Source organism: Cryptotermes secundus, unplaced genomic scaffold, assembly GCF_002891405.2.
Source record: "Cryptotermes secundus unplaced genomic scaffold, Csec_1.0 scaffold671, whole genome shotgun sequence".
Classification (NCBI taxonomy): domain Eukaryota; kingdom Metazoa; phylum Arthropoda; class Insecta; order Blattodea; family Kalotermitidae; genus Cryptotermes; species Cryptotermes secundus.
In genome coordinates, this window is record NW_019724595.1 from 69,101 (window position 1) to 96,522 (window position 27,422).

Here is a 27,422-nt window from a genome sequence, read left to right on the forward strand (position 1 = left end):
GAATGAAGTAGAAAAAGTAATACAGTGCAGCAAATACGTAAAAGTATCTACCTGAATATGATCATATAAGGTCGAAACATGTCGTGAAATTTATAAAACATAAATGTGACAACGTAGCCTGCCAACAATCTACGAACACGACAAGAAGTTGTACCTTGAATGCTGCACCTGCTAATTAAGTTGATAGATTCTATTTTCAACAAAACTTCCAGCATTCATACGCCGGTGAAATGCCAAACAAACTTACACAAGACTTTTCTTCTGTAAGTTTGCCTGCACAAAAAATGACGTGAGTAGATATTATGTTCAGATGATGGCCAATTGTAATTAGAAAGCCTATCACAAAGCAAGATGGAGCAAGAGATAACGCTGTTCGTTGAGGCACTATGTTATATGCCGGAAGATCGCGGGTTCGACTGCCGATGAGGTCAATCGGAATTTTAAATTGACTTAATCCTTCCAGCCGCACTATGGCCCTGGAGTCGACTCGGCCTCTAAGAGAAACGAGCACCAGGAATCTTCCTGTGGGTAAATGGCGGCCGGCGCGTAAGGCTCACAACCTCATGTCCATCTGTGAGCCGAGTGTCTAGAAAATGTGGGAACCTCGACGTTTCACATTTCTACTGGCCTCCACGGCCTGCTACATGGATAGCTTTTATCACAAAGCAAATATTCATGCACATAACCAAAATATTATTCCTCAAATTAGAACGAAATAAATCAGATTTTCTTTTTCATCAGGAGCCAGGATAAGTAAATTGTTGTTCGATTCTCGGCAGGGGAAGAGAATGTCTCTTCTCAACAGCCTCCACGTAGCGCCGAGATTAAGAATATGTGGAGCTATGTCACCACTCACGCTTGAGCCTTCGCTAAATGTTAAGTAATTGAGCACAGAGACAACGTTACTTCTGTCTTAACCATTTCGCTTCCTCTGCCAGACACAGCCTGGATGCATAAGCATCACATTGCCTTTATTCCTACCGTTTAATCTATCCAGAATGGTTATGGATATCAATTGATATTCCTAATCGATATCTTGTTCGTTCTTACAGATAACGAAAATCGGTTTATTGGTTTCCGGTTTCTAAATTGCCAAAACTCAATTTTAAATATTGTATATTGCCTTTATTTGTATTATCTGAGGTTACGTTTTGGGTGCTCAAAATTCAATTATAACATCAAAAATCTAAAAAATGCAAAATATGCCTGAATATTTTAAGCTTTTTTAAACAGTCATCTTTTCACGAAAACGAGGACAGCTGACGATATAGAGATTAATGTTGACTGATCCACCTATTGACAGAAATAGTATTACCTGCAACCAGTGTCTGTGCTCTCATAATCTCACGCAGTGCAGTAACAATTTTAATGTATAGTATAACAGATATATTACAATGCAAGTTTGCTTCAAACTGAAACACCGAAATAGATTAAATAAAATAAATCCGACTTAAACATAGTATACTTATTTTATTTGCACTACAAATATGTGAACATTCCTTTTCTTGTAAGATTTGAGGCTTTCACGGCGGTGACTATGAAGAAAGCAGTCTTCTGGGATTTGGCACCGTTTCTTCATTCCTTTTCTTCCCAATCTCCAACTGAAGGGGCTTCCCAAATTTCTATTAAATCGATAGAGATCCTGTTTTCCATCACTTCTTCAGTCTGTATCGATGTCGGATATATTTTCTCGATTCACACCACATCGATTTATCGATATAAACTGCCATCCATATAACATATTCACTCTTCCGGTATTTTTTTAATTAAAAACGCGTAACTACTACGCAAGCTTGCACTGCTCATTATATTAATGTAGAAATGTTATGTAATGATATGTATTCATGAAACACTCGCGTAGAATTTGAATGCAAGCTTACACAATTGTCTTGCTTTACATAGCGTTTTCCTTTGCCAGTCACAACACTCACTATTGTGTAGCAGTAATTGAGTCAACGTGAGAAAAAGAACAAAAGCAACTAAACAGATTCGTTAGGGAGGGGTAGTTCGTGAAGGACATTTTTCAAGAATAAGCCTTTTGTACGTCTACTGAACAACTTCCATCGTTGATGGGAGCGACTACACGTCTATGGCATCATGTAAAAGGGGCTTAAGTGAAAAAGGCCAGAGTGAGTTAAGTGCATCACAAAATTTTTCTTATAAACTAACTCCGTGGAACTGAATCCTCTTGAGAAGCCGTTAGTCGCTCAGCTAGTCGACAATTTCCCAACATTTTATGGAACCCGAAGGTTCATTACGTGTACACAAGAGCCTGCTTGTCCCTATCCCAAGCGAGATCAATCCAATCCGTACCCCATCTTATCTGAGATCCATTTTAATATTATCCACCCACCTAAGTCTGCATCATCTTGTGGCTTTCTCACCAAAATCCTATAAGCATTCCTCTTCTCACCATGCATGCCACATGCCCTGCCCATCTCATTCTCCTTGACTTGGTCATTCTAATTATACTTGACGAAGAGTTCAAGTTACGAAGCTTCTCATTATGCAGTTTTCTGCAACCTCCAGTCACTCCATCCCTCTTCAGTCAAAATTTCTCATAAGCGCTCTATTCTCAAATTAAAAATCAAGGCATGCCTCCAAGAACAACACTCTTCATTCAGTTACAAAATTGAATACTGAGTTAAGTACATTGCTGGGTAAACATCCAAAGTTGTTTATCCTGCTCCCGAAAAGTAGCGTGTACTGACTTACCCCTCTGTTTCGTACAGAAAAGAAAAGTTGTCCCTGTGCTTTAAGTACTACGCCATGAAGGCGTACGGGGGAGTGAATGTATAGACCCATATATGCAGCATCTAGAGGTGAGTGGTCAGCTTCATTCCCCTGCCGCTTTAACCTCAGGAAAAAAAAACCGGCATCCATTGGATAGGAGGCTAGGTGGGCCCCACAGCCGGTCTGGACGATGTGGAAAAGAGAAAATTCTTCATAGCACCGGGGCTCGAACTCCGGCCACTCGGCCGTTCAGCCCGTACACAGTCGCTATACCGACTACGCTATCCCGGTTCCGTAACGGCACAGATATATACAGGCTTTATCCAAGTATCGCCTGGGGGGGGTTCATGAAAATAACGAAAATGTTGCGGTATGTTAGCCGGCCTCCGGCACTAGGATCTGCAGTAAATAAGTTCACCATGACAGCGTACAATGAGCGTGGAGGTAGTACACACAGCCTTGTAGCTTCACGCTGGGGAAACAGGAAGCGGCGTGGGTCCTTAGGCCCGTCTCGACATCATGGAGGAGAGAAAATCTCTAAGGCTGTTGGGAACAAAACCCTGGCTGCCAAATCTACACAGTTGCTCTACTGCTGAAGTGCTATATTGACCTTCCACGCTACCCACAATCAGACAATTCCGGTTGCCGGGGCCAGGACAGAGCAATGGCGGAACCATTACTGACAGGAGAAAATTGAAGAAACTCGGGGAACGAACGTCCTCCAGTGTCATTCCAGCCATTACGAATCTCACAAGATATTGCTGTGAACTGAACCCGAGTCTCCGCGATGAGAAGCCGGGACGTGATCGCTTCTTGAATCTCACCAATGAATACTGATTTAGGTAGTCTGTAGTTTAATTAATTATGCTGTGAGTAACTCAAGACTATACAGCGTCGAAGAACTGGATGCCAGAGAATAATGAACTGCAATGGATGTGAGGAGGTCGTAGCAGATTTTGAAATTCTAACCGGGAACTTCCCTGAAGGAGCTGAGTAAACCCACACAAGTCAGTCAGAACAATGTGTGTCCCGGCAGAGATTCGAAGAGGGAACCTCCCGAACACAAGTCAGCACCGTTACGGCTGTCAACTTGATTAGCACTAGATTCGAACAGGGAACCTCCCAAACACAAGTCAGCAGCGTTACCGGCTTAGTCAACTTGATTAGTACTAGATTCGAACAGGGAACCTCCCGGACACAAGTCAGCAGCGTTACCGGCTGAATCAACTTGATTAGTACTAGATTCGAACAGGGAACCTCCCGGACACAAGTCAGCAGCGTTACCGGCTGAATCAACTTGATTAGTACTAGATTCGAACAGGGAACCTCCCGGACACAAGTCAGCAGCGTTACCGGCTGAATCAACTTGATTAGTACTAGATTCGAACAGGGAACCTCCCGGACACAAGTCAGCAGCGTTACCGGCTGAATCAACTTGATTAGTACTAGATTCGAACAGGGAACCTCCCGGACACAAGTCAGCAGCGTTACCGGCTGAATCAACTTGATTAGTACTAGATTCGAACAGGGAACCTCCCGGACACAAGTCAGCAGCGTTACCGGCTGAATCAACTTGATTAGTACTAGATTCGAACAGGGAACCTCCCGGACACAAGTCAGCAGCGTTACCGGCTGAATCAACTTGATTAGTACTAGATTCGAACAGGGAACCTCCCGGACACAAGTCAGCAGCGTTACCGGCTGAATCAACTTGATTAGTACTAGATTCGAACAGGGAACCTCCCGGACACAAGTCAGCAGCGTTACCGGCTGAATCAACTTGCTTGGTACTAGCTTGGTACGGGTCCACACCCGATTTTACTTGAAGGATTATGTTAATGTTTTATGTTGACCTCAGTAACGAAATACAGCAATGACTAGCAGATCGCAAACTCACCTTGTTCTCCACAGACGTGACGAGCAGATGTCTTTGCAGTTCAACGGCGCTGAACTCCTGGAGAATAGCTGCCACTACGTGGGGATCAGGTGTGACTCCACGTGCGATACGTGACGGCGAGCTTACAACCCCGTCCAATGTACCTAATTTGAACCTCGTTTTTTCACCGTCCGTCATACTGGCCAACCTATCCTCAACACTTCGACTTTCCAACACTTCAGACTTGACACGATCCACACCGCCTTCAAGTTCCTGTCTTGATATAGATGGCCCCACATCCTGAGGATGACTGGATAAATTCGGAGAGATGATATTCTTTTCAACAGGTGACTTGATGCTGGTGGTACTTTCTGAATATCGACGCGAAGATATCGGGACAGGAGTGAAGCACGACTGGCTCCTGCCAGGACTTGACACTCGACCATAAGCAGCCTGACTAGATGCCGCGCTGCGAAGCCGTTCCTGGCTTACAGCGGCAGTCCTCCTGGTCCCGGAGACTAAATGCAACTTACGGCCAGTCGTGTCGCTGAGCGGAGACGCCGAGGTACTCGTGCCGCTGTTCTTGTTGCCACTGACGAACTGCAGGTGCAGGTCGTGGATCCGACTGTTAAGCTCACTCTTCTGACTAACAGCTGCCCGAAGCTGCTCCTCCAAGTCTCGCTTAACCTCTATGAGGCAACCAAGTTCTGACTGCAACTGAGAAGCTCTTGCCCTACTTGCGAGTGTCTCTGCCTCCATTTCGGCAACTTTATCTAACAACAAGTCCCTCTCGCGTTGCAAATTGCGGAGTTCGTCTCTGTTAGCATCAAGCTTGTCAAGCGAGTGTCCATCATGCAGACTACGTCCAGCGATGCCTAACAGGGCTTTCCGAGATCTTACAGTGTTGAGGTCTTTAAGTCGTTTTTCTCTCTCCTCCAAAGTGCAGATCTTTCCGGACTCATGCATAAGTTCTTGCTCTATGTCACTCAGGCTCCTCCGCCTGATTATTTCGTCACCCTGTTTGTGCCCTGCCATCACTAGTCTGTCACTCACTTGGAACCTCTGCTGTAAGTACTCCACATCCTCTCGCAGCTTCGTGCCCTTCCTATGGATAACGTCAAGAAGATTCCACAGCTCGTCTTCAGCTTCGTCCTGTACAGCGGGAGATGGCGCCGTGGCTGTGGGCCTGTGCACCACTACGGGCCCTGTGGTCGCGCTGTGACAGTGTTCCTTGCTGGATGACGTCTCTGTTCCGAAACCCGAGTCCTGCACAGCACTGCTCCCAGCGGAACTTGTGCCGCTGCCACTGTTTATCCCCTCGCCGCTCTTTGGTTGCTGTGTGTGTACCGCTGAAGTCTTACTGCTCCGTCCTCGGTTCGAAGCCAGAGACGACACCGATATCTCAGAGTCTTTAGCACCAGCGTGTGACTGAATTTTGCGGCGAACTCTGATACCAGGTTCCCATTCGCGCCTGGAGGATGTCAGAGGAATGGGGATGTTAGATTGAGTGCTGCTGGTGTGGGAGACGTTACATGACGTGATGCCTGCCACCATCTTACTCCGCAAGTGTGGGAATGTCTCCATGACGAGGTCCCGGAACTCCAACAGCGCTCCGACTTCATTCTGCAGCTCCTGGAACAAAATGAGGTCCTCTCAGTGAGAAACTGCTGTCACAATAAGTAACGCCATCTTCAGAAGATGGTCAAGAAAATCCAAGCCTTTAATGGAACCCGAAGATGCGCTATTGTATTCACAAGAATCCACCACTGGATTCTTCCCTCTCTGCTTCCTTAAAATGCATTCACTACTACTCTCCCAACTACATTTTCCATCTCCCGAATGGTCCCTCCCTTTTAAATGTTGACAAAAATTTTGTATGCATGTCTCATTCGTGCAACCTCCTTGATTTGATCACCTTAGTAGTATTTAGTATCATTAAAGCTTTTTATGTGAAATTTTTCTTCAGCTTCAAGTTATTTACTGTCTTTAGGTCCAAATATTCTCCATGGCACCATGTTCTCAAACACCGTCAGCCTAAATATACTGATTGAAGTACAAGAATTCACTCTTTTAGCGCTACAAATCTGATATCTCGCTTGTGTGAATACAAATATTGTTTACGAAAGTCATTAATAAAAAAAATAGCGTGGGGAATAGATTCGTCTAGCTCAGAACAGGAACGAGTAGCGGGTTCTTATGAACACGGCAATAGAACTTCTGGTGTCATAGAATATCGAGAAATACTTGAGTGGTTGAGCGACTGACGGTTTCTCAAGAGAGACTCAGCTCCATGGAGTTAGTTCACTGATTACAAAGCAATCTCTGAAGTTATATACCGGTTATAAGTTTCAAAAGCGGAAACTTCGATATGCAAACACACAGACACCTTTTTAGGTGTTCACTTATTCTTAAAATAATTATCACTACTTCGCACTCTGAGAAGCCCTTCAAATGGAACTATCCGCCCTAGGGAGACATTACATGGGCCAGAAACTTGTACAAGACATTAGGAACACCCAAAGAGCGAATCGTTTCAGCCCATTTCACATTACTCCTTTTCTTTCTATAAAACTTGCACGTTTTAATACCATGGTGCCCTGTACTTGCATACAGATCGCCGTCATCTTTCAGATGCTTGTCTGTCAAGACAGAAATACTGGCGTTTATACGCTTCATAAGCTGTGCTAACGGAAGTGTTATGATGCTGTCCAGCTTGGCTTTTGTGATGTCATGTTACAGAGAGAACAGGCAGTGGTTTTCTCTATAATTCGAAATTAAATCAGTTGCGGGTTTCCCTGAACTTGTCTCTATCCTGTATTTTTTTCTGCGCACTATGCTACAAGTCGGAAGGTTGCGGGTTCAAATCCCGATGAGGTCACTGGATTTGTTTCAATTGACCTAATCCTTCCGGCCCTATGGCCCTGGATTTCACTCAGCCCCTAACAGAAATGAGTACCAGGAATTAAATAAATAATTTTCCTGGGGAGAAAGCGCGGCCGGCGCGTAAGGCTGACAACCTTACCGCCATCTTTGAGCCGATTGTCTATACAATGTGGGACCCTCAACGTCTCAAACCCTATGGGCCTTCAGGGCCTGTTACAAGGATAGCTTTACTTTTTTTTTTACTGATAAATTTTATAGGGTAAAGTCAAGCGCTCGATCTGATCCAAATCCAGGGCGGTTTCTTCCGCCACGCTTTCTGTTTTCATCCCCACCCCTTCAAAATATACATTTTGTGAACTGAGGAATACAATACACTCATCGTGGTTCGGATCCCACGTTATGCCAGGATGGTGGGGGAAAGAACAATAGCATGGTTTCAGGTTAGCTCTACCGACTGGACCAACAGAATGGATTCTCATTCGCATCCTGCTCACCTGAAGATGGAAATACTAGTTCTGAGAGCAGCTCCACCGAGTGGTCCAATAGAATGGATTCTCATTCGCATCCTGCTCACCTGAAGACGGAAATATAGTTCTGAGAGCAGCTGTACATAGTGGTCCAATAGAATGGATTCTCATTCGCATCCTGCTCACCTGAAGACGGAATTAGCGCCAACTTTCGTAATATTGTGGCTTTAGTATCTCTTACGATGGACGGCATCCAAAATGATAGTTTCAAGGAAGTCTGATATCTAAAAACAATAGTCCTATAATACTGATATAATTTAGTTTGTGCTCGAAAAGGAAAGAAATTTAAATGAACAAAGTGCGGTTTTTACGTAAACAGATGCATGAACCTGCAATATGCGTATATCTTACGGATTGCTGATACAACAAAGCATTAATCAGTCCTGATAATCTTTAAATTATCTCAGCTACAGATAAGCATGTTCTCTGTGATTAGGTTTCACTTTATCCGCTGTCCGATATTTCTTCACTGTAACTACAAGGATCAGAGTCCTTCTTAACAAGCTAACAGTAGCCCAGCTGGTTCAAAAATTATCTACGTCTTATTAAATCACACAATCTCACCATTTAGCCACATCTTCTATAATTTCACATTATCAAATTCCATTTCTTTACGATACATCTTACTATTTTCCTACCATCTTCATCTGGGTCTATTAAGTGTGTTTTTATTTCGTTATTTGTTAACAAAATTGTGTAACATCTCCTCTCCCATATATGCTATATCCAAAGAGAGCTCTTTGATTTCATCATCGTACACGTTATGACTGCCTTCATTAAAGCATTTTTCTCCAGCCTTCTTAGGTTCGAATGTTCTCCCACTGAGTGACCAAATCCCTCCAGCCGCACTATGGCCCTGGAGTCTACTCTGCCTCTAGTAGAAATGAGTACCAGGGATCTTTCTGGAAGTAAGTGGATACCGGCACGTAAGGCTGGCCTCACCGACCTTATGGGCCTCCACGGCCTGTTACAGGGATAGCTTTACCTTTTGTTTTATGTGTATATATAATAAACAAAATTCTGTACTGGTAGAGTCAAACATAAGGCGTGGTTTGATATGGATCCAAATTTTGGACGTAGAGGAAAGAAAGCATCATAAGAACGGAGACGGCAGAGGTGAGTTTCCCCAGAGCAGTCGTACGATACGGAATGGGGATCAGAGACGCAGTGAAGGTGTTAAAGAGGAACTGGAAGTAATGAAATAAAAACTGTTTGAAGAAATGGCTGGATTATTTGGTAAGAATATCTGAAGACGGAACCCCACGAATCATCAATGTCAATACACTATAAACTGATCGGCTGCGGGAGGAGCTGCAACGATGTATAGGCACATTTGTCTTGCCTTTCCGGCAGCAACAGAAGCTCGCACGAGCATTGCTGAATTACTACGCAGATAATCGGGCACATATTGCGACTAACCAAAGCTCACTCCTTCCTTCGTTGCAGTCTTTTACAATGCCAATATTGGTTTGCTTACAAGCGGGTTTTGTTAGGGTCTTTCAACGGGGTACAGTGTTAACGGATTTACCGATATCAAATTTCCAAGATCACTGTATGGCTACAGGATAACTTGTATTCGTCGCCAAGTATAATTAGAAGAACGATCAGTCAAGAAGGATGAGATGTGCAGGACATGTAGCACGAATGGTGGAGAAGAGGAATGCATATAGGATATTGGTGGGAAAGCCATAAGGAAAGAGACAACTAGGTATACGAGGGCATAGATGAGTGAGTAATATTAAAATGGTTATGAGAGCGACAGGATGGGGTGGTATAGGCTGCATTCGTCTGGCTCAGGATAGGGACCAGTGGAAGGCTCTTGTGAGCACGGTAATGAACCTTTGGGCTCCATAAGATTCTGGGAAGTCCTTGAGTAGCTGCGTGACTGCTTCTCAAGAGAGACTAAGCTCCATGAAGTTAGTTAGTTAGTTTGGTGACAGTAAAACAGATAAGGTAAAGCTATCCCTCTTAAAGGCTCATAGGGCTGTGAGTTATCGAGGCTCCCACATTTTCTAGGCAATCGGCTCACAGATGACGGTGAGGTTGTCAGCTTTACGCGCCTTTCCCCCTTTAACCCCCGGAAGATTCCTGATACTGATTTCCGTTAGAGGCTGAGTCGACCCCGGGGCCATAGTGAGGCTTGAAGGGTTAGGTCAATTGAAACAAATTCAATGATCTGACCGGGAGTCGAACCCGCGACCTTCCGGCTTGTAGCACAGTGCCTCGACGGACTATAGTACCGCGTGTCCCACAGTAAAACAGAGCTGAAGATACTGAACAAATAAAATAACATCTCCAAGGCAAGCCTGGGACCCGCCCTCAGTTCAGACCACGACTTAACTCAGTATACGGAGAGAACGTCCGAAGACAGAAGAGTTCGTGAGCGTCATAAACGAGGCTGCAACAGTCTAATTCCTAATCTCTGGAGTGAAGAAGTAGCTATTTACTATTTCACCAATAATCGATCAATCGAATGAGTACTTTACGATGAAAAACGATATTTTATTTATGTAAGATTTGAGGGTTCACGGCGGTGACTATGGAGAATGCCGTCTTCTGGGATGTGGTGCCGCGTAGATCTTGTGTGAATCGACGTTTCGGAGGAACGCATCGCCTCCACCTTCAGAGTATAAAAGTCAGCGAGAGAGGAACCGGCATGAGCAGGTGGCTGCAACTTCGCTCGCGGATTTGTCTACCCTGAAGGTGGAAGAGATACGTTCCTCCGAAACGTCGGTTCACACAAGATCTACATGACATCACATCCCGGAAGACAGTATGCTTCACATTTTATGTAGGTTATTAATACAAATCCTCGAGGACTGCCGCCTTGTGGAGAGATTTGCATGCCTCAATGACGCGGAGAGCTATGTTGGCGGGAACATAAGCTGCTGGTAGGACCACCCATGTCAAACCGGTCAAAGGGTAGGGGCTAGGCGAAGTGTAGTCTCTGGTTCTCCATGCTGGGGGTTGGGCGTGGGGTTACAACCCGACGCTGGGAGAAATTTACTGTTACGAAATCGTGGAGGAGGCCAAGACCCACACAGGATTGTAGCGCCAGTANGAGGGGCGGGGGGGGGACTAATATGAATATAACTGCTGATAACTAAATCCAGAAAAAGATTGTTCTAGCTCATTTTATTTTTATGGATCTTTGTTATTTCGGAAAGTGTTCCAACCGCTGCGTTATGTAGCGTCGAAAGAAAGAAATATGACCACAAAACGCAGATATTCATTTGGAAGACGACAACCGTAGCATATTTCAAAGTATTGTACTATCACGGAATTGGTCTGGACAAACTAGATACGATAGCAAATAACCCACCCGAGGCTATAACCAGGTTCCTTCCCAACGAATGTCTGGATATTTTTGCTGAATGGCTGAGACATCTGGTTCTTCTCTAGCCAGATACTGCGACAGGGTGTTCATACAAGGACCACGACACGCCATATTAGCATTCCCTTGATTCGTAAAGCCTCGTATAAAGAAAGGACAAAGGAATGAAAAAGAAAAAGAATAGAAACAACGACAAAAAACAAATAAAAGGGAAAGTGGATTGCATTCACGTGAAACAAAAGTGACGTGAGAGAATACAAATAGTGATACTCATTTTACGCCAAATTCTGCATACTGCAGCAGCAGCGGTACAACGCAGTTCAATTGAACACACTGTCGAAGGAAATTAACTGACATTTAAATCATAAATAATAATTTTCTGACCGATAAATCAATTAACCGTGACTGTCCCAGTCTCTGAATTTACGAGAATGTTCAAGGGGGCACGGATCTAAACAAAGTAGAGTACCAATAGGAGCCTGTCTCCAGTGCACGAGCTTGGGAACTCGGACTAGCTACATGAAGCAGAGTGCTCTCATGGAAACGGAAAGCACATCAGCGTGTTAGTTTCACTTCTGTCACATTTTATAATCTGTCGTTTATCTTAATATTACAAGTAAAAAAAAATAAAGTGAAAGTAAAGGTATCCCTGTAACAGGCCGTGGAGACCCATAGGGTTGTGAGATGTTGAGGTTCCCACATTTTCTAGACAATCGACTCATAGATGGCGGCAAGGGTGTCAGCCCTACGCGCCGGCCGCCCTTTACCCCCAAGAATATTCCTGGTACTCATTTTTGTTAAGACGCCGAGTCGACCCCAGGGCCATAGTGCGGCTGGAAGGATTAGGTCAATTGAAAAAAATCCAATGACCTTATCGGGACTTGAACCCGCGACCTTCCGGCTTGTAGCACAGTGCCTCAACCAAATACGCTACCGCGTGCACCCATCTTAATATTATTATCCTGAACTACATAACAAGAAGCTTCATAACTTGTAGGGTTAACCAAATATAATTACAATGATCATGCCAAGTAGGATGAGATGAGCTGGGCATGTGGCATGCATGGGAAAGGAGAGGAATGCATATACGGTTTATGTGGGAAAGCCAGAAGGAAAGAGACCACTGGAAAGACCTAGACGTAGGTTGAAGGTTAATAATAGGATGGATCCTAGAGAAATGGGATGGGGAGGCATGGACTGGAAACTTCGGGTTCCAAAAATGTTTGGAAATTCTTGAGCAGCTGAGATACTGGCAGCTTCTCAAGAAAGATCCGGCTCCATGGAGTTAGTTCGCCATTCATAAGCATGTACTACATACATGAACATACATAGAATCACTTTACTAGTGCACGATACAGCAGTTACTGTACAGGACATGACAATACTGTATGCTGAGGCGGCACCCCATTAATATTGTACAATGGCAGCAAACCATTAGATACCTACAGTGTGAAGGAAATTATACTTCAGAAGACCAAGTCACAGGGATACACATAAGAGCTTATATGAAAAGTTTAAGACTTGTTATTCTGTAGTTATGTATTGTAACGGATTTGCTGAAAGCGTTCCTAGGCAACGGCTCCGTAAACAAGTTCCTGCGAAAACAGATTCTTGGTAAACAGTCCGTTGCAGAAGAAGTGTTTTCAATGTGGTACGCCCTATGTCTAGTGCCAAATTACAGAATTGTAAACACGTCTACAATAATAGGTGTTTTATATGGGGTTCGTGCCGAAGGTTTATAGATGACAATGAAGGTCGTTTGCAGTCAGTCGCAGCTAGAGAGTACAAGGACGTGAATGGAGCATGTCCTTAGTGAATTGTGAGGATTAGCTAAGTACAGATGAGGACAGAGGAAAACAAAGTGATTGAAGATAAGAAGACTTTATAGTGATCTGAAGTGATAGTTGCTTTGTTGAGTTCCGTTGACAGGAGACGACTAGTGAAGTGCATCTGCAACGGTGATTGGAAAGTGTGTAAATCAGTGACAGCGCTGTATTTAAGTGTGATTAAGAGAACTTGTAACCAAGGTGCTAATATATCCAATCATCAGAACTAGAACCCGTTATTTTCGTCACGCGTACCACCCTATACGTGACAGTATGTTAGCAAGTGGGTAGGAATAGGAGAAGAGAATTACTGTAGTAGACGGTACCACAGAGTCGGTGTTGCAGAATAAAAATCCTCTAGACAGCGGCAATCATTAGTGCACAATTTTATTCTGTAGTTTAGTACCTCAGTGTCAACGCAGCTGGACTACCTTTCCCGAACTCTGAGGTTAGGTGTTTTGAGGAAATTTTATTTTTAAAAAATTATCTTTAATATTTCAATGGGCATTATACTACTAAACATTATACGAGGGACAGTCAGTAAACAGGTCACGAATTAATATAAAACGTAAAACATGTGATATTTGAACCTGGGAAAAGCCATCTAATTCTCGACATATTCTCCACCAACACTGATATACGAGGGTCGTACTGAAAGTCATGAGCAACAATTTTTTGTAAAGTAACATGCTTTATTATTGACAAACCAAATACACCACCTCAATCTACAGACCTTTCTTTATTTTTCCACATAATCGCCACTTCTTTGTACACATTTCTCCCAGCGTTCTGGGAGTTTGAAAATTCCCCTTCTGTAAAATTACGTTCCAGCCATCCGAAGACACTGACGCACTGTTTTCTGAATTGCCTCCCTTGTCTCAAAACGTTGTCCACGCAGCTGATCCTTCACAAATCCGAAAAGATGGTAGTCGGAGAGTGCCAGATCAGGGCTATAGGAGGGGTGTGGAAAAACTTCCCACCCCGTCTCTGCAAGTGCTTCCACTGTGAGGCGAGAGGCGTGGGGACGAGCGTTGTCATGCAGGATGATGTTTGTTTATCGCACAATGCATGACAGAGCTTGTGCAGCGTCTGGACATAACGAGCAGCATTGATGGTTTGCCCAGGTTCCAGGAATTCGGCCAGAATAAACCCCTCTGCACCCCAGATGACTGTGCCCATCACCCTCGCAGCTGATGGCACTGTCTTTGCCTTCTTTTCTGATGGAGAATGCAAATGGTGCCATTCCATACTCTGCCGTTCCGTTTCGCTTCAGGCTCGAAATGGTGAAACCAGCTTTCGTCACCTGTCACAATACAGAGCAAAAAATCATCGCCTCCGTGTCAATATCTCTGCAGCAGTCCTCAGGTGATGGCTTTTCACTGACCTTTGTGGTCTTTGGTCAATAACCGCAGGACCCGACAAGCAAAAACTTTCATATAGCCCAAGCCTTCAATCATCTCCTGTACTGCACTCTGTCATATTCCAAGTTTTTGGACTATTGTGTCCACAGTCACACGCTTGTCATCTTGAATGATCTCATCCACACTTTCCTTGTTGCGTTCAGTTGAGGCTGTTCGAGGACGACCGCTCCGAGGCTCATCTTCGATGCTGGTGTTCCTATCCTTAAAATGTTTCACCCACCTTCGAACACTGCTCGCACCCATGTACACACTTCCATAAGCATCCATAAGCACGCTGAAGTCTCTGGTGAATTTCTGCAGCAGGGATTTCCTCTTTCACAAGAAATTCAATGACAGCACGCTGGCGAAACGACATATGGTTGTCGGCCATTTTGTTAGGAGTGATACTGGTCACGTGATGCAAGCTATTGACGTCACAAGACACTCAAGGTTAACACAACAGCTGGTTCGACGTACCACCGTACTCTCTTTCGTCTGCTGTTCCCAGGTTGCACGCAAAAAAAGTTGCTCATGACTTTCGGTACGACCTACGTCCTTGTCCCATCGCTTTACCAGTGCGTCCAAGCCCCCAGTATAGAAGTCTTTTGAGTGTTGTCTCAACCACTTCCGCGCCTGGTCGGGCATCATGTGCGACTTTCTAAAGTCCTTCAGAGAAATTCTCGACCCACTTCTGAATCTCCTTACGCGACAAACACTTCCCGCCGTAAACAGGAAACCTTTCTTTATGAATATCCTTTACATTGGGTTCTTTTGCCCACAAAAATGCACAAAAGAACACTGCTCTGGGGCAGATCGCTCCTCAAGCACGGTTGCCATTTTGACTAGTAAAACCAGCCTTGGAACATCCCAAGCGCGACTGTTACCTAGATTGTCATAAAGCTGGATTGTGCTGTTAACTAGTGATACATGTGGAAACCTTATTATGTCCATTACAACTGTTTGGCTTGCATTTTTGACCTACTTACTGACTCTCCCTCGTATCTGGTGAGGAGAAAAAGTCACAACATAAACTTCGGTAGGGACGTGAATAACCTGAGAAATACAGTCGCCTACCAAGCCAGTCATGCACTCACCTGTAGCGCGACAAGTGACTTGGCCTGCTCGTGGATGAGGTAGTGGAACGGCCCGGGGGAGCGCTGTAGTGGCATGCAGTCCATCCCAGGCGGAGCACCGCCGCTGTCCGGAACCTGCAACAGGAAGACCGACATCTGCAGGTCCTCACCACTCACACTGACATATGCACCTGTACAACTGTAATCTGCTCCGTTCATCTCCCTTCTGGTACAAACGCAAGTCGAACTAACTCCATGGGTGAAACGTGTGAAACTTGGCCTCAGAATTAAGAGAGGAATATAAATTGAGGGTATCTGAGGAGAATATTTGAATCCAAGAAGGATGAAGTAATAATAAGTTGGAGAAACCTGTATAATGAAGGGTTTCGTAGCATGTGCTTGTTGCCAAATATATTTACAATGATAAAGTCAACGGAGAATGAAATGAGCAGGGCATGTAGCACGCATGGGGGAGAAGGGGAATGCATACATTATTTGGGGTGGAAAGCCAGGACACAGATCACTAGGAAGACCTAATGTAGGCTTCTCAATAAGAATTCGATGCTAGGTTCGTGACCCGCTTCTTATCCTCGTATTCAACACACTCGGGCCGCAATGTCGAGGTGTCCAGCCAGTTCTTCGAACTAGCTCCACCCTACCAACAATTGAACCAATTGTCGTGGTTGAGTGGCTCACACTCCTGATAAGTGTTCCGGAGGTGCCAGGAGATCTGCTATCCTTGTAAACATTTCTCGTGGGCTTCGTTAATCACTCAAAACAATTAGTGGGGTAGTAACTTCTAATGGACCATAACCACTTATTTCACATCCTACAGAATTCAGTATCCCGCCAGCCACGACAAATACAGTGCCGATCACTGAACTACAGACACAGATATCAACAATTCTCGCAAAACATAACCAACTTAGCACTAGACCTGCGACAACTAACACAACACTAACATTCCTACAGGTTGTTCAGCGTGTAGGAGCCTCGGAGAGTGACTCGCGCTTCTGCACACAGCTAGTCACTGAAGATGCGCAACGCTCGTAGAGAAAGTTCCGAGGAAGATGGCGTGTTCACCCAAGGAAGAAGAGTAGCATCCCCTGCCACCCACCGTGGCGCATACTCCGAGTTCCGGTGTGCACGCGCCCGACAACATAATTGGGTTTCATGTCCTTCTTCTCTGTTATATTAATGATGCTCAATACACATAACTTTGGGGCCTCGAGAGAGCAGCGGGTAGAGCGAATGGCTACGGGCTGGACGGAGTCTGAGTCTCTGAAGATACAAGATTTTTCTCCTCTCCACGTGGTCCAGACAGTTTCTGAAGCCCACCCAGCCACCTATCCAATGGGTAGCGAGGACTCTTTCTCCCAGGGTCAAGGGACCGGGGCATGAAGCTGACCACTCACCTCCAACTAGTGCCAAGGTCATTCTGTGGATCTACATACCCACTCCCCAGTATATCTTCTAGTTTTTGCCATTTAACATTATACATAATTTAATTTAATCTTACCTCCTAATACTGTTACCACGATAAAGTTACTAAGTTTGAGGTTAAAGGACGCGTAGCACGAATGGGGGAACAAACTATCGCGCAGTGTCAGCTGCCTGGAGGAAATGTGGAAAGCCATGGAAATTCTCGGCCGGCATAACCACTCTGAGTCGAGATTTGAACACGTGACCTGACGAGTGTGAAGGAGTGCTAATATTGCCTCCACTAAGTTTGGTAGTTGACAACAACCACAACATACAAAACTTCACAATATATTTATGTTAACACACACTCCAGAAATAAAATGGCGAGCATGAGGTACGAACGGGGGTACCGGCAGGGGTGGGAATACAGCCATCTGTATCCCCTTGACTTTTGGTGAAAAATCAAAAGTGAAAAGAGAAGGAAACATACCAAATATTAATACCAAAAATTAAAATAATTTTAAAAATTTCTCTATCATGAATACCCTACGACAATTAGTAGAATGTCTTCACCCTAAGTTTGTAAGCAAATTTCCTGGCTTACCACACCTTTCGGGGGGGGGGAGATCCTGGAAGCCTAAGGATACGAAGCAGAGCATAAAGTCCCTCAAATTTTAACATCATCCTTATCTTCATCAAATCCACCATTATCGCGGGGTGACGACCAAGCCACGGCGGCATGATTCTGTACAGGTCTGTGACAACCACTGATTCATCACCAGTATTCTCCAATCTGCAGACGAGTTCTTCTTCTTCTTCTTCTTCTTCTTCTTCTTCTTCTTGCATGGTAAGATATACCAATGCGTTCCAAGGTCTCCCATTTTCCGGGTTTCGCAGTCTCTCTTTTTCTTGAAGAGCTTCTGGGTTACAAAGTCCACCAACGTTTCGGGGGAACATGCCGCGTCCATCTTCATAGAAGAGTAAGCCACGCATGAAACCTGTCAGAATGAGGAGCAAGCACTCGTACTCTCCATAGTAATCGCTGTGAGAACCTCAAATCCAACACTGCCTTTTCCCTCCGTAGGTTACTAGTGTAACTTCCGCTGCGAATTTATTGGGTCTCATCACTTATATAAGCTTTCCTCTGCTTCCGCACGAATTCATTCCCAGTCCTACATATCATCGAACGAGACGCCGAGGTCAACGATTAATGTCGTCTCCAACGAATAACATGCATAAACAGTCAATCATAAACATTTTCCTATCTAAATAGTATACTACACTGCACATATCTACATCAAAACATTACCAATATTCATTGAATAGACACGATACTCCTCGCTCGTTTGTGACTTACTACATAATAAACGCTCACGCAACGTGTTAACACTCAACAGTTCGTTGCTATCGTACACCGAAACTGCGTAATTTATGAGCTTCCTCTCACTGTTAACAACATATACATCGTATATGCAGGGCGTCCGGATGAAAGGTATCCAAAATAAAAAATGTATATCTCGGAAACTAATTGCCATACACGTATCCGGTTTATGTCATCGGAAAGCAAAACTCTGAAATTGTTTTTAATGCCGGGCCTACGCGCTTGCGCCAGCTGGTGACCTGCGGCGAGCTCAGTAACCGTGTTGACACCAGAGGGACAGGTTCAATGCTTGCTGTAGGTAGCAGAGTTGCAATCTCTTACGGCTGTCCAGGGTTCTTTTAGAACGTAGTATGGACGCCAACCTCCTATACAGAAAAGCTTTCGGTTCTGGGACAACAGAGTGAGGACTACAAGCAGTCTGTTACGTACAAAATCTCCTGGAAAGACACGGACCTCTGAGGAAAATGTCAAATCGCATTAGAGAGGCATTCCAGCAAAATAATTCCGCGCAAATCAATTCGTGCTGCTAGCTTGCAGTTACGTACAAATTCCACGTTCAACAGTGCACGATGTGCTACACAAATGGCTCCGCCTAAAAGCGTACAAGATTCAAATGATTCATGCACTAAAATCGAGTGACCAAGTAGCACGCACACACTTCGCTGTGAACATGCTAGAAAGAACTGACGCGTCACTCGATTTCCTCCGGAAATGTGCTTCTCGGACGAGGCGATATTCCATGTCAGTGGAGTTGCAAACAGGTACAACTGCATAATTTGGGGCAGTCAAAATCCACACGTCACATATGAGTTGGAGAGGGGCAGCCCAAAAGTGAACGTGTGGGCCGGCTCAATGCACGACAAGTTGATGGACCGTTTTCTTTTTGGAAAAGACTGTGACCGGATGTTCGTACATGGACATGCTGGAGCTGCATGCGCTGCCCCAATTACCACCTCAAACTACCCTCCAACAAAATGAGGCGCTGCCACATTTCTGCCATCATGTTAGGAATCACCTGGACAGAGAGATGGCTGGGACATTGATCGATCAATCGCTTGGCCTCCTAGGTCGCCAGATTTAACTCCTGGATTCTTTCTTGTGGGGTTATCTGAAGAACATTGTCTACCGGGTTAAGATCAACGACCTTACACCTGAAAGCCCGCATAAGGGACGCTGTGGCTACGGTAACACCAAACATGCTTCAAGCAACGTGGGACGACGTCGAATATCGTCTGGATATTTGTCGTGCCACCAGGGGAGCCCACATTGAAATTTACTGAGAGAGTTATATACTCAGAAAAAAACTTTGATAGTTACCCTTTGTAATGGTGTAACCCATAACGATACTCTCAGTACCTAGATATGGAGCATCAAATGACAAGTTTACAGATAAAGGATGAATTGGAAAGGATTCGCAAGGAAGATGTTGTGGCTTAATCGAGGTACTTTGCCGGCAATTGCCTGGAGGGACTGAAGAAACCACGAAAATCTCCAGTCACGACAATGGGGTCTCGACGAGTACCTCCCGAACATGAATATATCCCCACAAACCAAATAGTTGACCCCCCCCCCCCGCGNACCCACAATTTGGAAACCACTGCCTTAGACCACGCAACCATTACGATGGTTAGGCAGAATGTTTGTAATTCCAACATATCTCTTAACGGTACGGTTCGTGTTGCAATGCTCTGCGAAGAATTGCGGTTACAATAGACAAATTAAACATAGCCGGAAAATGCACTGATGGAAAGAATGCTCACGGTATACGGCTCATGAATTGCAGTTGTAAGCGTTGATTTGTAAGCATTTTAATGTAAGAAGGCAGTGTTAGCTCCTATTTAAGAACGTTCATTTTGTGAGATGTGAGGTTCTTACGGTGGTGACTATGATGATTACGGCTTTCCAAAATATGACGCCGTACAGTCCATTAGGTATTCATCACAGTTTCGGATGAACCCGCTGCACCCATCTTCATTCTTCTTCCATCAAGATGCGGGCAACAGGTTCCTCCGAAACATCTGCTAAACTACCCCAGAACACATCAATCTTCAATAATGTTCTTATTGCGCCGCTTTTTCGCAGAATTCTTTATCCTTTTACAATTAATAATCCTTATTTCTTAATTATGGTGTACAAACTTCTAACGCGTTAGAGTGACGACCGTGAACTTCCGTCTATTCTGCCACAATGCGCCAAGCAAAGTCAATGCCCCATTACAAAGGCCCCGGCACTCAGGTTTACAGATTCTGAACCAGTGTAGTCTGCATCATTCAAAGCGAAGCATCATGGCTCTACACAGGAAACAGACTGTGTACGCTGTCAGTTGTAGAAACACAAATAAGTCAACGGGACACGTGTTTCCACACGTGATATGGGTTTATTTTTCCATCTCCCTAGTCAAGAAGGGCTCTGGAAAGAAATCTTTTGCCTTTTGATAGAACATTTTTATTTCTAGTATAGTATTCCTTCCCAAGAAACACATGCATTAATTACGCATGTCTAAACTTAGACTCAAGAAAGAGGAGGTTTACCTTCTAAAACCAGGGATTCGAACGGAAATTCTAGTTCGGATTCTTGTATTTTAACGTCAATATTGACATAAGTTTACTCGTATCTTTCGAGAGCGGTAACTGTTAGTATATTTTTGGAGTTACAAATCTAGTGGCCTCTCGTTTCGAGGTGTATGTGTATTAGGAAAGCATAAGAAGGCTTTACGAAAATGGCTTTAAAAAATTTTATTACACAAGAAACTAGAAGCGTAATCAGAGAAAGCACAGAAGGGTTTGGTCGTGCCATAACTCAAGCGGTTAGTCGCTGGCTTCCCACCGCGGCAGCCTGGGTTCGAGCCCAGGTCAGGTCATGTGGGACTTGTGGTGGACAAAGTGGCACTGGGGCAGGTTCCCTCGGAGTACTTCGGTTTCCCCTGCCAATTCTTATTCCACTGACTTCTCCATATTCACCACATCTCATCTGGGGCTGGTACAGTAGGCCAGTTAGTGGCCGCCGTGCCGAGTGGACTCAGTCTCACCCCACCCGACGAAACATAAAACAAAGGGGTGTATTTGAAAGTGTACGTCTTCCTCAAACAGAAAACGCAACGGAAAATATATCTCTCAGGTTACTATACGTTCCTGAACAAAATGAAAGCTCAGTGGGAATGTCATATCCTTCATTTTTCGAATATAGAATTACCGAACACATTTCGATGAAACTTGCCCTAGCGAGATTATACTAGAAGTTATTTGATGAATTTAACGTTTGGTCCTTGTTGATTTAATAAAGCTACAGTTGTCCCTCTGATTAATTGGTTTAGCATTATGTCATGAAGACATACACATATGTGCAAGTGGAGGTATAGCTAGACGTATTCTTAACCTCAGTACTAATTGAAGGTCAGTGTCCAGCTTCACGCCCTGGCCGCTTTACCCTGGGTGAAAGGTGTCCCGGTATTCATTGGCTAGGAAGTTGTTGGCCCCAGAACCGGTCAGGACGGCGTGTAGAAGAGAAAATTCTTGACCCTACCGGGACTGGAATTCCGACCCCTCGGTCATCCAGCCCGTAGCCAGTCGCTATCCCGGCTGTACATATATTGGGTACCGGGAATTAATTCCCTGGGAACAGAAGCGGACGGAGCACGAAGCCGACATTTAGGCTTCAAGCGTCGGAGTCGAGAATGTATGGAGCTTTACATTTATACCCCTCTTATGAGCGAAATGCTTCGCCAAATGAAGTTACTTTGATGACCGGGTACAATCCCCAACATTTTTTTTTCTTTCATTAAACGCTTTGTCAGTCATCGAACAAAGAGAAAATAGCGGGCCGTCGTGAATATTAGGATTTACAAGATCCGTTCCATAAATAAACCTACAGGGTATCGAAACTAACGTCATTTTCACAAGAACGAAAAGCAAATATCAGTGCACTAAGAAACCGCTATCTTTATGGTTAAGTTTCGTAACGCTCTGCTTTATGAAATGTGCAAGACGTGGGCCCCTCCAGTCATCTCGCGTGGCATGACAGACCAATGCGGTCTCTGGCCTCTCGTTTTCGGAAACATGTTTACAGACTTCAGCCAGTCGCAAAGCCTCAGCATACGCGGGATAAAACAAACACATCCATGTGCAGAGTGCGATTCGACTCAAGACTGAAGTGTCTGGCGGTAAGCACACGGCGCAGCTACAACAGCCTCCTACCACATCCCTTACAATTGACGTTACATAACAACACGTGATACAGATACAGTTTATTGCATTCCTATCAGCACAGCCTGGGATGATACTGTCACGTGTATTAGTGACTACAGACGGGGTTGGCACAATAAGTCTTCTCAATCTACTTTCACTAGTCTTTACGCGGCGACAGCTCGCCGCAATGGCTATTCATCTGCAGTGTCTCCACTGGACGTTTCCTGGTAACGACTCTTAGCAATGGAGATTCTTCAGCTTCCGCTGTCCGCTGGTAAACACTCCACGGCTGCACCTTCAACTCTCAACTGCTCGCAGCGCAGATTGTCTTCAAGTTAACTCCTCGGCAAGGAACGAACGGAAACACCGTCTTCTGTTGTCAAGAATACGTGTTTGTTGGTCCGTTACCTAGCAATGGATATACTGGTTCTATTGTTGCGTGAGCGTATTTCGGGCGTTACCTAGAAATGTGTTTACATGTCACAATATATTTCGGCATATATACAAGTATGTGTCATCTTCGGGTTCCGTTTTTAATTACAATTGTTGAATCACTTACTTAGCGTAGATTGACAAGTAAGCAGAGTGGATTCACTCGTATTTTATGCTACACTATATATTGTATTGCAATGGGTTGGCTTCTTATAATATAGTGCATATTATGTTTAACATCGCACTAAACTTACGTGTAAATATATTATGCTACGTACATGACACAATAATTGTAATTAAAACCGGATCTGAAGATGGAACACAAGTGCCGAAACATGCGGTCCTAGACAGCAACTCCAACTGCTGGAAATGGAATACAATAAATATTATCTACTGTGATTTACAAAATAAAACGCAACAAAATATTAAGAGCACATTACTTTTATTTTTTATTTTTTGCTAGTGGGGTGGGACTAAGTCCATTGTACTGCGGCCACTTCTGGCCTATTGTACCAGCCCCAGATCATAGGTGAGGGAGATTGTGGAGCAATTGGTGGAATGAAGATTGGCAGGGGAAACCGAAGTACTCGGAGAAAACCTGCCCCAGCGCCACTTTGCCCACCACAAATCCCACTTGACCAAACCCGGGATCGAACCCGGGCCGCCGTGGTGGGAAGCCAGGGACTAACCGCTTGAGCCATGGCGCGGCCGCATTACTTACTTGCTCATGGAGCTGAGCCCTTCCGGAGGAGCCGCCAATTCTGCATCTACTCAAAAATTTCCCAGCATTTGATGGAGCCCGAAGGTTCATTACCGTGATGACAAGAGCCATCCACTGGTCCCTATCCCGAGCCAGATCAATCCAATCCATCCCATCCCATCTTATCTCTCTAAGATCCAATTTAATATTGTCCATCCACGCACTCCTTGATCTTCCCAGTGGTCTCTTTCCTTCTGGCTTTCCCACCAATATCCTACATGTATTCCTCGTCTCCCCCATTCGTATATTAACAGCATATATGTTCTAATATTATCTTCTTGTTGACATAGTGTCACTAAGATATCGACTATAATTTCACTGAAAGGCTTCAAAATGTGTCTGTAAGAGGAACAGCCCTTTCCTCTAACCTCCATGCTACATGCAGGGCCTCTTACGTCCATCACTGTTGCATCACAAGGCGGACAGGCGCACTGAATCCCAGTGCCGACCGGTCAGGCACCATTCAGTTCGTTCAACTTTCTGTAACAGTCACCGTACTAACAGAGGTGGAACTACAAAAGCTTTTATTTTCTTCCTCCTTTTGTTATATTTTAATGACGTTTCCTTATTTAAAACCTTCGAATCTCGCTATGTATTGGACAGGCGCTTGTATATCTAGACTTCAGTATGAAAGTTGTATTCATTTTCTCAAACAGAATAAAACTGCCACAAGTTGGGGTCACTACCAACCGTCGTGATGTAGTGCCTGCTGCCTACCACTCCTGATTCTTACCTCGGAGAATGTAGTTCTGAAGCCACCTGACTCGCCTTACACTTCCACTCTGAAAGCGGGGACAGCAAGTTCCTCCGAAACATCGGTAAACTTCTACCGCACTACACGGTGTCACATCCTAGACCACATTATTCTTGACAGTCACCACCGATGAAAACGTCAAATCTCATACGGCTTTCACATCTGAAACGCATTTTGTTCACAAGTTCTGCCCTCTCAACTGTTTCAGATAAGCAGACGTCCTATCTTTATTTGCAGCTTGAACATTTGTAAATATTGGATTAATATACACACGGGCATATATATATATATATATATATATATATATATATATATATATATATTTTTTATGTCACACAGCATCTTTGCCCACTCGAACACTGGGATCGTGAGTTCGAATCCCATTTGAGGCATGAATGTCTGTTCGTGTTTCTTCTGTTTGTCTTGTCCTGTGTAGATAGCGGCCTGCCAATGGGCCGATCCCCCGTCCAAGGAGACCTACCAGCTGTCTATAAAACTGAAATTTCAAAATAGATAACAGATATGGAGGTGAAGTGTTCCACCTTCTGGCATATAACGAAGTCAGTTTAAAGTCAACCGACGTTTCAGAGGAACATGTCGCATTCATTCTCAGTGTCGAAGAATAAACCAAGGAAGAAACCGGCATGAAGCAGATAGCAAGAAGAGCTCTAATTCCTACCTGCATCATTCTAGTTCCTTGTTTGGTTTATTTTTCGACCCTGAAGGTGGAGGCGACATGTTCCTTTGAAACGTCTGATGACGTTCAACGGACTACACGGCGTTACATCCAAGATTATATAATTGTTCATAGCCACTGCTATGTAAATCTGGAATTTTACAGACATCAAGATTACTTGTAAGATTTGAGGCTTTCACGGCGGTGACTATGAAGAAAGCAGTCTTCTGGGATTTGGCGCCGTGTATATGTGGTGTTAACCGACGTTTCGGAGGAACGTATTGCCCCCATCTTCAGGGTTGAAGAAAAAGTATAGGTAAATCTGCAAGCGACATTACTTGTTACAAGATGTGACTCCGTGAAATTTTGCAGGAACATATTGCCTCCATCTTCAGCAACAGGAACGAAGCAACAGGCTTCTCAAAAACGTTGGTAATTCTGTCTCACTACACTACCACAAAATCCTCAATTCTTACATAACATATTTGATTAATAAACATAAAACGTACGTAAACTTGGCAAAGGATGCATTTATAAAATGTACTCGTATATACGCCACCTTTACACTCATGGTGTTACTTAGGAAATACACATTTTAGCGCGAGGATAAGTGTCATTACATGCATCATGCTTTGACCGTCCGTTCATTCATCGGAACCTTCTCAGAACAGGTTTCAGTGGCGCGGCTTTACTCGTATGTGCAATACGGGGAAGAAGATCAGGGCTTCTCAAAGGCAGAAACTGTCTTTATGAGGCGAGTGGCTACTCACACGCATCCCGCATTTTCCGAGTTTCTCCTATATAGTCAGGCGAATATCATCACAGACGCTTGCGAGCCTACACACTCTCACAACTCGTCTATAAATTTCATTTTTTGTCGTTAACTGTCCACCATGCAACAATATCAAGATTTAAAATTAAATCCTCTTTAAAAATCCGTGCCTACTCGGCGATCATCAGGTGCGTTGAAATTCGGGGATCTTCCGCGCTACTGCGGTCGGTTTCGTTTTACGTTTTTAAATGAAATTAATATAGTCCCCCATATGCCACATGTATTGCCTTTATGGGTATGTTTGTTGCCTATCAAGCGCGCAATGTGATACATGGGTAGGCCGAAAGAAATAGTGCAGTGAATTTAAAAAAGTATTCAATTTTAAATCTGGAGCTTGTTGCATGGCGGATGGTAAACAATAGGCCAAGGTCCATAGGGTTCTGAGACGTCGTGGCTCCCATATTTTCTAGACAATCGGCTCACAGATAGAGGTGAGATTGTCAGCCTTACGCATCGCCCGCCCTTTACCCCCCCCCCCCAGGGAAGATTCCTGTTACTGTTTTCTGTTAGAGGCTGAGTCTACCCTAGGGCCATAGTGCGGCTGGAGGGACCTTCCAGCTTGTAGCATAGTGCCTCAACCAACTACGCTACCGCGTGCCCCTCGTTAATTGGTTATTGTAATATTATGAAATGTTCTGGGTTATCTATAAAGTATGTTCAGTCACAGGAAATACTTGATACCTATGTAACAACACTGAGAATTTCACGCCCAAGGTCCGCCCGCCAAGTGAGTAACGAACGGCCTGCCTATCTCTTAGCCTTTCTTCTTCTTATTATTATTATTAGTTCCCGGCCTCCACGAACCTTAACATGGATATTGCTGACACAGTCCTTGCGACTTGTTAACAAAGGGTTCACAGCTAACCCGCGAGAATGCAGTATAATCTGAACACCATCGCATCACTGCATGTCTAAACGCTGGTTCAAACACGGAACAAGGTGACGCCTGCATGACGCTGAAAGTAGGAAATGGCATATGCAGTTTGGCGGAACGCTATGCACCCTTGTTGCAGTAACTGCTTCCGTACGCGAGAGATTCTACACACATTCTTAAGAAGGAACTATTATAAATTTCACTCCTATTGTAGACAAGTGTAAAAAAGTTCACTTCTGTCGGATTTCTCTTATGAGGAAAGTACTCATCTCACCATACTACGGGGTGACTGCACATATCAGGTCAGAAGGAAAGAGACCACCAGGGAGATCTAGACGTAGGTGGGAGAATAGCATGAAAATGTATTTTAGAGAGATAGGATGGAGTGATGTGACTAGATTGATGAGGCTCAGGATAGGGACCAGTGGAGAGCTCTTGTGATCATGGTAATGAAC

General features: G+C 44.4%; 1 protein-coding gene across 4 annotated transcripts in view; it reads right to left on the bottom strand.

Moving 5' to 3' along the window:
* LOC111862394 overlaps positions 1-27,422 on the bottom strand; it is a 267,967-nt gene that overhangs the window by 34,647 nt on the left and 205,898 nt on the right. For 3 of the 4 annotated variants that reach the window (XR_004512792.1, XM_023847749.2, XM_033750638.1), the window contains exons 2-3: positions 15,674-15,787; positions 4,631-6,241 (exon numbers count right to left, since the gene is read on the bottom strand). Coding sequence is in view for 3 of the 4 variants with exons in the window: in XM_023847749.2 (XP_023703517.1) it covers positions 4,631-6,241; positions 15,674-15,787 (1,725 nt within the window). In the remaining variant the exon portion in view is untranslated. Of the gene's footprint in view, positions 1-4,630; positions 6,242-7,986; positions 8,146-15,673; positions 15,788-27,422 lie in introns of those variants that run through there. The other variant, XM_033750639.1, reaches the window with a different exon arrangement.